The sequence below is a fragment of the Corticium candelabrum genome, chromosome 6 (genome assembly GCF_963422355.1).
Source record: "Corticium candelabrum chromosome 6, ooCorCand1.1, whole genome shotgun sequence".
NCBI classification, from domain to species: Eukaryota; Metazoa; Porifera; class Homoscleromorpha; order Homosclerophorida; family Plakinidae; genus Corticium; species Corticium candelabrum.
Genome location: NC_085090.1, coordinates 1,121,346 through 1,132,687, shown reverse-complemented (window position 1 = coordinate 1,132,687; position 11,342 = coordinate 1,121,346). Strand labels below are relative to the sequence as shown.

General features: G+C 44.7%; 2 protein-coding genes across 3 annotated transcripts; both read left to right on the top strand.

Moving 5' to 3' along the window:
- Nucleotides 1-1,538: 1,538 nt before the first annotated feature.
- On the top strand, nt 1,539-3,983 carry LOC134181512 (zinc finger MYM-type protein 1-like). Its single transcript, XM_062648788.1, has one exon. It carries the CDS (start codon nt 1,539-1,541, stop codon nt 3,981-3,983), a length of 2,445 nt encoding a protein of 814 aa, XP_062504772.1.
- Nucleotides 3,984-6,001: 2,018 nt separating this feature from the next.
- LOC134181240 (uncharacterized) lies at nt 6,002-10,191 on the top strand. Of its 2 annotated transcripts, XM_062648480.1 has the most exons (8): nt 6,002-6,204; nt 6,285-6,421; nt 6,963-7,076; nt 7,148-8,170; nt 8,231-8,383; nt 8,521-8,748; nt 8,815-8,949; nt 9,012-10,191. In XM_062648480.1, exons 1-8 carry the CDS (start codon nt 6,129-6,131, stop codon nt 9,774-9,776), a joined length of 2,631 nt encoding a protein of 876 aa, XP_062504464.1. In that variant the 5' UTR covers nt 6,002-6,128; the 3' UTR covers nt 9,777-10,191. The 2 variants fall into 2 exon arrangements, with proteins under 2 accessions (XP_062504464.1, XP_062504465.1); XM_062648481.1 differs by having other exon boundaries at nt 6,002-6,421; nt 6,786-7,076.
- Nucleotides 10,192-11,342: the final 1,151 nt, after the last annotated feature.

Below are 11,342 nucleotides of genomic sequence, written 5' to 3'. Positions count from 1 at the left end.
GATTAGGAAATAAATATGCATTATTTGTCATGTATTATAATAGTTATTACGTCTATAGGTCCGCGCATGCGAGTACTGTACTTATTATACACATGTGATCTAAACATGGTCCACTGCAATGCTGTTTTTTCTACGCCTAGGTGTTTCCAGTTCACCGTGAGGAGAGGCTATATCGTAAAAAGAGCTTCTCGTTAAGTCGAAAGTACCGCCACACGTTCAATTCAATGAGTGCTTACTAGAATTACAGCTGTCGGAAAGACTGCGCCATCTGATCAAGACGTGGACTCAGTTCCCGTCTGGAGAGGTCAACAAGCTGTATGCCACTGCTTTGATGAACCGTTGAGTTAAACAGGCCTAGGGCCGGCAGTTCTCACACCATTTCCCCCACAGACTAGCTGCTACAGTAGATGTGTAAGAGTGGTGAACATTGCTACGTCTGTTTCCAACCAGCAGATAAGTTCAGTAGAAAGAAACGCTGCTGAAGAGTGCAGATTCAACGAACCAGCCCCATGTAGACCATTCTTGAGTCTATTATTCAGCAATTTGTCCAACAACAGCTTCCCTGGTTTTCGTGTATGTACAAGCGATCTCCGCGAAGGCCTTACTCTGCGCTTCAAACGCAATTACAAGGCAGCGCCGGATCCAGGACTTTTTGAAAGAGGGGGTTTACCTTTAGGAGTTATTTATAGTATTACTAATTCTTCTTTTGTAATGAAATTATATGAAATTATTGAACCACACCCATTGGAAAAGAGGGGGTTGCAACTCACTGAACCCCCGCTCTGGATCCGGCCCTGCAAGGTAATCGAATTAGCCTTATCCAAGCTATGAAACCGGATCCGGGGTCCCGCGTCACTATGACGTTGTCGAAAGCGACCAGACCCTTCTGGTCCTCGAGCGATTCACGAGCGTTTATCTAAGCGACTGCGCGGAAGATCCTGGCTTGCGAGGCTACTGTACACCGATAATTTCACAAACCCGGAATTATATCTCCATTTGCAAGAAAGATCTTTGCTTGCCAAACAGTTAGAAAGGGCAGAAAAGGATTTCATCGAGCTCTTCAACTGGCAAGAGCCGAGGAGAATGGGACAACTGTGGGTACAATTGGCTGAAGTGTCTCATCTCCACTATCCATTCTCTCAAAGAGAAAACACATGATGTCAAGTCAGGCGCAGCAGAGGGAGTCAACTTATCATCTTGGATTGCCCTGACGCTGAACGTGATTACAATCTATACCCGTCAATACAGAATAACTCGTCACTACCTACAAAGATGGCCGGCGGACAAAGATAGTGAAAACAGATCTTCTGCAGGGGCGGCGGAGCCGGAGGGGCTGGGGGGGGGGGCTAGAGCCCCCCCAACTTTATCAACTTTATGCTGTAGAATTTCTGCTTTCTGTAATGTTTACCCTTTCGTTAAAGAATAGACCGCTACATATATTACGCGCTTCAATGCAGGCCGGGGCTCCAAGGCAACTTGGCCACGTGACTCACAGAATATCCGCCTACGCTGACACGTCGTGCACGAGACAGGGCTAGATGAAGAGACAAAGTACCCTTGGTGAGGCGTGGGGACAAGGAGGAAAGTCTAAGAGAACAGCAGAACAAGTAGCTGCAGCAGACTCCGAATCTGATCGCGAAGCCATGGAATTCGGAAATGCAGACACGACAGAACAAGTGGCTCTGTTGCCTGATTCAGGGAACCGATGTTCAGGTATGATTGAACAAACTGAGCCAGACAGTGATGGTGACGTCCATTTACGAGAACCAACCAGGTTGGTTACCTCTCGAGCAGAGTGTGACGCAAGGTGCTGTCTAGACTACAAGAAGGCATTCCAACCTACAGATAAGCAGACATTAACTTTGCTAGACCAATACAAGCGAAAATTTATGCTTTCGTGGTATGAAAAGTTTCCTTGGATTTCAGTGTGTATCACAAACAAAACAGTCTTCTGTGGATGCTGCAGATACGGCCATAACACTGCGTTGTTCCAGACTTTTGCAAAAAGGGCAGAGACTGCGTTTACTATTGACGGATTTTGCAACTGGAAAAAAGCCCTCGAAAAGTTTTCCAAACACGAGCGTTCTGACGCTCATTGCTTGGCGATGGAAAAGTGGGTAAATGTGGACAAACCAAACATCTCTGAGAAATGTGCTATTCATCTAACAAGTCTGCAGAGGCAGAGACGAGAAGGCTTCTTGAAACAACTGTTAGCCTTAAAATTTCTTTTGAGACAAGGTCTAAGCATCAGAGGCCATAAAGAGACGGAAGGCAATCTATCCCAGCTACTTGGTGTGTGGAAGTCAGGCTGTCCTAACCTTCAACTGTTTCTTCGAGAGGGAAAATATATGTCGCATGACGTGGTGAATGAACTCATAACGCTAATAGGCCGGGAGATCACAAAAAATATTTTATCCAAAATAAATCAGCAACATCCTTCCTGGTACGCAATTATTGCTGATGGAGCGTCTGATGTGTCTACCAAAGAACAACTGAGTGTGTGCATTAGGTCTGTTGACGGAAATTATGTCGTCAGCGAGGATCCCATAGGTCTGTACAATTTACCTAATACCACATCAGAAACAATAGCTCTTGCCATCAAAGACGTACTCCGAAGATGTATTCTACCATTGTCCAACTGCAGAGGTCAGGCATATGATGGGGCAGCGGCAAATATGGGAAGAAGAACTGGAGTTGCTGTCAGGATTCGAAGCGAGGCACCGGCAGCTGTGCAGGTCCACTGTCTTGCACACTGCCTCAACCTTTGTCTGCAAGATGCAGGGCGCAAAAGCGAGATTCTCAAGAACACCCTCGATCTGGTCAGAGAAATCGCTAAACTCATTAAGTTTTCCCCGAAACGACAAGAACTATTTTCACAAAACCTGCAGCAAAACTTGACGGTGGAAAGTAATGCGGATGAGGCTAGTACTGGACCTAAACGACTCATAGGGATCAAGCCCCTTTGTCCAACTCGGTGGACAGTGCGTACAGCGGCCATTAATGCTGTTATTGTCAATTATCATATACTCCTAGAGACAATGGAAGAAATAGCACTAACAACCAAAGACGATTATGGGCTAAAAGCGTACGGAATTTTCAGCGCACTAAGGAAATTCCAAACCCTATTTGGTTTGAAGCTTGGCCACCTCCTTTTTAGTGCAGCGGAAGAGGTATCTAAAGCACTTCAGGCAGTAGATACATCTATCCAAGAAGCAATGACGTCTGCAAACGTTGCAGCTCAGTACTATAACAGGCACAGGACAGATGTTGAGTATGAAAAATTTTACGCTTCTGCTATAAAACTGGCCACAGACCTGGATCTGGAAGGTCCCTGCCTTTCTAGGCCAAGACGACAACCTCGTAGAGTAGATGATGGAAGCTCACCTCACGTCCATGACACACCTAAGGTTTTCTTTCGCCAACGGTACTTCGAAGCGTGCGATATTCTTATTAACGACCTGAAAGACAGGTTTGATCAGAAAGAGGTGATGGAGCCGCTTTTGACCATTGAGTCTCTCTTGCTGAAAGCTGCAAACAGTAGGGCATATGAAGACGCATGGAAAAAATTTTGTTGCTCTTGTTACAAAGAGGATTTGGACATAGAAAGTCTTGATTCTCAGCTTAAGCTTATGTATGATGCCATTCACCAAGAATTGCCGCAAGTGAAGGAAATAACAAGCATCAGAACAATATGTCAAGCACTTAATGCAAACCAAGGATTGAAGATATTGTTATCTGAAGTTCATAAACTTGTTCGTCTGTTCTTGACTGTTCCGATATCGTCTGCCACATCGGAGAGAACCTTCTCAGCTTTGAGAAGAGTAAAAACGTACTTAAGGAGCACCATAACTCAGGAGAGGCTAAATAACTGTTTGCTGGTACATATGTATAAAGAGATCGCAGACAACGTAAACTTGTCAGATGTTGCTAAGAGTTTTGTCCAGCTTGACGATAGTAGAAGAAAACACTTTGGTTCCTTTTGAAGTTAATGTCCGATATCAATTTTGAAACTGGGACTTATAGCTTAGTTATTGTTACAATATTAATTAAAGGACCACAATGTGCAGACATACAGATTTCACTAGCAGATGAGGTGTATCGGACGGAGTTACAATACCTAAACTTGAGGCATGTATATTGCAGGACCAATGATTTGCAATATCTCAGAGTGGGTGTGACCTAAATATAAGTGGGCGGGGCCTTGCTCCTAAAATTCAGCCCCCTCAACTTTCAACTCGCTCCGCCGCCCCTGTTCTGGCATGAAATCAAATTTGAACTGCTGATGTGCACATCACATACAACAGCCGAAAGCCAATATGACAACCGTTTCTAACATTCAAATCAAAACTGGTTGAACAGACGATCAATGGAAGGACATACAGTGAGACGATATTGCGGCAGAGTGGGTGGTAGATGCGCATGCGCAGGTACAATAGAATACACTTCAGCGTTACCACACTGACGACGAGGATGGCGACGTTCTTACGTTCGGTATTGGTTTTTGATGCAGACCAGGAGGACTGGACTGCGTACATTGAATGGGTGGAGAAGTTCTTCGTGGCTAATGGCGTCGCGAACGAAGCGCGCGTTCCGACCCTGATTGCTCTCCTGGGTAGCCAAAAGTATGGGTTGCTGAAAAGCTTAACGACACCGATCAAGCCATCTACACTCAGTTTCAAGGAGATTGTCGACATATTACAAGAGATCATTTGGCGCCAAAACCCCTGGTAACAGCAGAACGCCGCCGCTTCCACAAGCGAAACCTAGGTTTGGATGAAGATGTCAGTACCTACGCTTCAGCTTTACGAAAGCTTACGCAGCATTGTGAATTTGGGACATTCCTGGATGACGCGTTAAGCGACCGTTTCGTCTGTCGTTTACGCTCGACTCATATACAAAAGCGCTTCCTTTCTTAGGCGAAGTTGACTTTCAAAACAACACTGGAGACACCGTTATCCATTGGAAGCTGTCGCAAAAGATACTCTTCAAATGACCACGCCTACTCAACCACCTACTACGTCCACAGAAAAGGTGCATCAAATGGCGGACAAGCAGTCGATCAGGAAAAGGTACACACCTTTGCTATCGCTGTGGCAGTCCGAGTCATCTAGCACCTGCGTATTGTCATCTGGAAACCGTGTGGAAGTCTTGTGGGAAAAGGGCCCATATCTGCAGTATGTTTGTCAAAACCTCGTAAGTCAACTCCTGCTACGCAGACAAAGTACGTGGAAGACGGCTCAGATTCTGATGCAGAGGCACCTGTCCTTACTCTTTCCAGTCCTCGCACCCCTCCAATCAGGGTCTGTGTGAACTTGGCGGGTCAGGAGGGTATGATGGAAGTGGACACGGGAGCGGCTATGTACTGATTTCAGGAGAGCAACGGTTTGGTATGCAGCTCTCTCATCAGATGGAACTGTCAAAATGCTCGTTACCTACCTACACAAGAGAAGCGATCGCAACGAAAAGGAAAGTCTATGTAGGAGTCACACACAAATGAAGCAGAGGGAAATACTACCACTTGTCATAGTTGAAGGTATGGGACCAGTTTTACCTGGGCGCAACTGGCTGAACGCAACCCATCTTGATTGGCAGCAAACTCACATGATAAGTCCTGACCAATGGCAGAATGCTTTATCAGCAAGTTTGGATCAACATAGTGAAGTGTTTCAGCCAGGATTGGGCAGTATGAAAGGAATCCAAGCGGCTATCCACCTGACTCCTGGAGCCACACCCAAGTTTCTGAAATAAAGAACAGTACCCTACGCTATTTATGAAATAGTTGAGGAAGAGTTGTTACGTCTGGAAAAAGAGGGAATCATCGAGAAAGTTGAATATCGTGGCTGGGCTACGCCCCTCGTGTGGGTTAGAAAAGAACGGTACAGTCCGGTGTAGTAGGAAATCCGTCTCGGGGAAATCTGTCTCGGCCGAGACACATTTCCTTAGGATATCTGTCTCGGCTAGTCAGATTTGCTAGGAAATCTGTCACTACGCTGGGAAATTAGTCTTGGCCGAGACACATTTCCTTAGGATATCTGTCTCGGCCGAGGCGCTAGGAAATCTGTCACCACGCAGGAAATATGTCATTGTGTGTCTCACCCACACGCATGTGCAATTGTTTGATATTCTGAATGACGGGAAGCGCCATGGAAGAGCAAATGTACGAGCGGGTCGTTTTCTACCTTGAAAACGGTTCATATCCAACAGGTAGGCTGACGAAGAACAGCTGTCACACCGTCTCTACGTCCGTGCGATTGCCGATCCTCCTAACGATGTTGGTGATCTAGGTCTCTCGGAAAGCGAGAAGAGTGGTGTCCGTAAGAAATCCAAACTGTTCCAGCTAGAGGAAGGGATTCTCTACTTCCAAGACAAGAAACAATCGACACGCAGACAAGTTATCAGAGACGATACGACAAAAAGACAGGTGAACTCTCTAATTTCTCGGAGTTACGGGTTTCACCTCTAGTTAGCCATGCATGCCCTAAACTGGGGTGTAGCAATAATTTTTAATTGTTCGGGCCTAACGCGCGCTAAAGGAGGTGACCGCGGCACGTGACAAAGCATGACTAGCGTGCGCTACCATCCAGCTAATGAAAAACAGTGTCCCCACCAATTAATCTAATTGACCTAACTGTACGTCCCCAAAGTTATGTTTTGACTTTGCCACAAACTGGTCATGAAAAACTATAATATGATCCACATTATCGTATATTTTAATATTGGCCTGTAATAAAGACTCCATATACTCCAAATAAATAAAAGTAAATAATATATTTAATTGTCTATAGCTAAACTGGAAGTTGCGGAAATCGTCTGTTGGTGTAAGTCAGTAATTTCAAAATTGGTCGCCCTCACCCTTTGGCAGTTTTGGTACGCCCCTGCTAGTAAACTGCAAGGGCAGATGACAAAATGTCGTCATGTTGACTTAATAAAATGTTTACATTATGTCTTCTCTGTATATCCAGATTCTCCAAGGATGTCATGTCACTGGAGGTCATCATCTTGGCAGGGACAAAACGCTAGATCGAGTGACAAAGAAGTACTACTGGCTAGGAATAGTAGCTGATGTGAAACAACTAGTGAGAACAAGCATGCATAATTTTTTCAGAAGGTGCTTCAAAATACTGTCTCTGCACATTTCATTTCTCAGGTTCAACATTGTGATATATGTCAGAGAGTGAAAAGAAAGTTTGATCATCCATCAGAACCGTTACATCCATTACCTGTACCATCTAAGGTCTGGTCGCAAATTGGCGTTGACTTGGTTGGACCATTGCAAGTCACTAGTAGTGGCAATCAGTATATTGTTGTGGCTGTCGATTACTTCAGCAAATGGCCTGAAGCCAAAGCAATTCCATCGAAAGAAGCAATTCACGTTGCTGATTTCCTTAACTCACTCTTTCTACGACATGGATTTCCAGAGGTGTTGATATCCGATCAAGGTCGCGAGTTTTGCAATGCTATCTGCAATGAACTTTTGACAAAGACAGGAGTCAAACACAGAATTACGTCTGCCTACCACCCTCAAACAAACGGACTGACTGAGCGTTTCAATCAGACACTGAAAAATGGAATCTGCCAGATGACAAACTGCACAGATGAAGACTGGGATTCAACAATTGAGGCTATTCTATTTTCCTATCGCACTGCTGTTCATGCTTCGACCAAATTCACACCATTCTTTCTTTTTAATAATCGAGATCCTCGTATGCCTCTAGATGTGCAACTGCATGCACACCACGTCTCAGATTCAACTGCGGAAACCACGATGCATTGCCTGACTGATGAAGAGATGCAACATGATGTAGAACTGCTAGTCAATCTGAAACACCAGTATACAGCAGCTGCAAAACGAAATATTGTCAAAGCCCAGGAACGCCAGAAAGCTTACTATGACAAGCGCCATAATACATATTCTTTATCTCTCGATCTCAATGACCAAGTTCTTTTAAAAAATAGTAAACATGACAGCCGTAAGGGTGGAAAGCTGGACGTGAAGTGGACTGGTCCATACTGGGTGTCAGAACGTCTTCCGAAAGGCTGTTTCAAGCTGAAAAATGGAAATGGTGCTGTTCTGAAGCAAATCTTTCATGCAAGTCGTCTCAAACCGTATTATCCACCGCAGAGCTACGAGCCATGTGGTACTGGCACTTCAGACGAGTGCAAAGATACCGTATGCAGCGATTTGAACATGATTGTTTTGCATACACATGGCATAAGTTCTGTTTATTAGATCAATGAAGATGAAAATGCTGCAGAAGCCATTGAATGGCACGCGGATGACTTACCTCTTCTATCCCCTGCGTCTGCATGTGTACGTGTGGATGCTTCAGTTGCATTCCAACTTGATGCGCAACCTTCAAGGACACATCAAAATGAAGGACAGGTAGAGGTCTTCTACAGTGACAGTCAATTAATCTAAAAATAATGAATGTCGTTAATATACCATTTTACACCAACTTCATATGCCTAATAGAGCACTATAGCTGTGTTTGGATATTTTCCACCTTCTGTGCCTTGCAGGGGTTATTGGTGATGGATAACAGGACAGAAATAGAGGCCCGTTCATTACCATCTACAACTCAACCATCAGCTTCATCCAGGCAAATCTCAGATGAAACTGACAAGGGAGCTTCATCCAGGGAAATCTCAGATGAAACTGACAAGGGCACTGTTGGAAGCAGAAGTATCAAATGTGACAGACGTAAATTACGGTTGGAACCTAAGAAAAGAGTACGTTTCCAGCTTGCGGTTAGCTCATTGAAAAATATCTTCTATTCTGTAATCCTTCTCTATGATTTGATTTGCCTTATACAGACAAATGAAGATGACAAAGAATGCAGTCAGACAGCGAATGAGGAGGAGAATAGCAGAGAAGAAGATGGAAAACGTAAGCGCAAGCTTGATTATAGGGGCCAAACTCAACCCCAAACAAAACGAAGACGTACTATAGTAAGTATCTCTTTGGGAAACCCTCTGAAAGGTTTAACTTACGTATTCCATGAATTGATTAGGAATCTAAGAAGAACAGTTTCACTATTTCAAGGCGAATGAGAGAAATTCTCATGCAAGGCCGCGAGCTTACGGATGAGCATATTTCTCTTGCTCACAACATACTAAAGAAACAGTTTCCACACATTGATGGCCTACAGTCACCGTTACTTGCACAGACGAATGGTTTTATCCCAGTCCAGCATGAGGGCATCCAGATACATCACGTCCCTGAGCGAAGCCATTGGGTAACTTCTAGTTGCTGTGGCCAACATATATCAGTTTATGACAGCAAAGAGGCCGGTTTTCAACTTAGTACTTCTCTCAGTCACCAGTTAGCCTTGATTTATAGGCTGGCGGTAGAAGATGATAGCGAAGACGATGATGATGGAAATGATCCCATCAACTTGTTTGTTCAAAAGCCCTATGTCCAACAGCAGAGGGAAGGTTCGGATTGCGGACTGTTTGCCATTGCATTTGCTGTGCATCTTGCTTTTGGAGACAATTTATCGACTCTGCAATTCGACCAGGCACTGATGAGACGGCACCTTCTCAAATGCTTTCAGCAGAAAGAAATGATGCCTTTTCCGCAGATGACAAAGACCACGGCTCATCGTCCCAAGAGACTTCGCGGTGTCATGATTGAGCTTTGTCGTTGGTGCTTGATGCCCGAGACATTTGCTGCTACAGTGAAGTGCCAGAAATGCGATGATTGGTGTCATTTGAAATGTGCTAGACCGATATTGCCTACTAGGAGCAAAAAATGGACCTGTGGTAACTGCAAGTAAAAATTCTGCATGCATACACTAGCTGACACTATACACATGTATATAGTTCGTGTTTGCGTTCAACGTGCATTACTGTTTGCATTGTGTGTATGATGAGCCTAGAACTTTGTTTAAACTGTGCTGTACGTATACATACGTATAGTGGGAGGCTGCAGTACAAATGAGAAACCTGGAATGCTGTGTTATGTTCCCTAGAAACGTGGTTAAATATATCATGATTTAGGCCCATTAGTAAATTCCCTGCTGCATGGAGGCATTTTCAATACCGAAACACCGGCCGTTCTGGGTTTTCCTAGAACATTCAGAGTGAGCTGCGTTTCCTAGCTCCGAGACCGATTTCCTAGGAAATCTGTCCCGCCCGATACCGATTTCCTAGAACATGCAGGGCGTGACGGATTTCCTAGCTCCGAGACCAATTTCCTAGGAAATCCGTCTCGGCCGGGACAGATTTCCTGCCGGGACGGATTTCCTGCTACACCGGCTTTGTGGGGATTATAAACAAACTATCAACCCTTGTATGGAAATTGATCGATATCCTTTACCTAAGCCTGAGGAACTGATTCAATAGTTGGCAGGAAGAACTCAATTCACTACATTAGACTTATCCCAAGCTTACCAACAGATGCGACTGGATGACCATTCTCAGCCTTACACTACTGTCAACACTAGCAAGGGCATTTACCGGTACATCAGGCTTCCTTACGGTATTCTCGCTTACCGCCGAACGACACATTGGTGACTCAGACGTCTGATGTGCTGTCCTCGCTGTCGGTCAAGACACTATTGTTCTTCCTACTCGTAATGAAATCCGGCAACAACAAGAGACTCACCGGCCCCCTTTTACATGTCCTTGACTTTCTGAAACACCCTCAAAATAGGGAAGCTTCTCCAGAAGTTAAGTAGGTACTTTGCGATACCGGCATTATTGCTATTAAATTGACTTCAGTGCTGGTCTACTTATGCATAGAGCTGCTGTCAACGGACGTCGCTGTCATGTACCTATACTACAGCCACCCGTCCACGAGCTATGAAAGTTACACGGTCTTCCGATCGCCGGTCGCCGTGGATACAAGAAAAACTATTACTTTATTCGTTCTCAGTTCTACTGCAAACGTATGACTCAAGACATTAAAGTATTCATTCGCTCGTGTTTACCTTGTCAGTTACGTAGGCTTCCTCCACCTCGTCACTAGGGTCACCTACAACTCTTCAGTGCTTCTCGTCCCTTTGAGGTTGTTGGTGTTGATCCTCGTCTTCCACGCTCGACTGTGTGGTCGTCATGGTTGACACGTTTCTCGATGGACCGAGTTCGCTCCAGTTCCGATCATTACTACGTCTACGGTCGCTGATGATAAATCAACTAGATCGTTCTTCGTCATGGGTCCCCAAACCACGTGATCTCTGACCGTGGTTCTCAATTCACTTGCAATTTGCTTGGACGCACGGCAACAACTCTACAACAAAAATGGTTATTCATGCGGCTTAAGATTACCTGTTATTGTATTGTAATAACTACGTATTTGCTGAATTATAGAGCTGTGATAATATTATATCAAAACTTCTAAT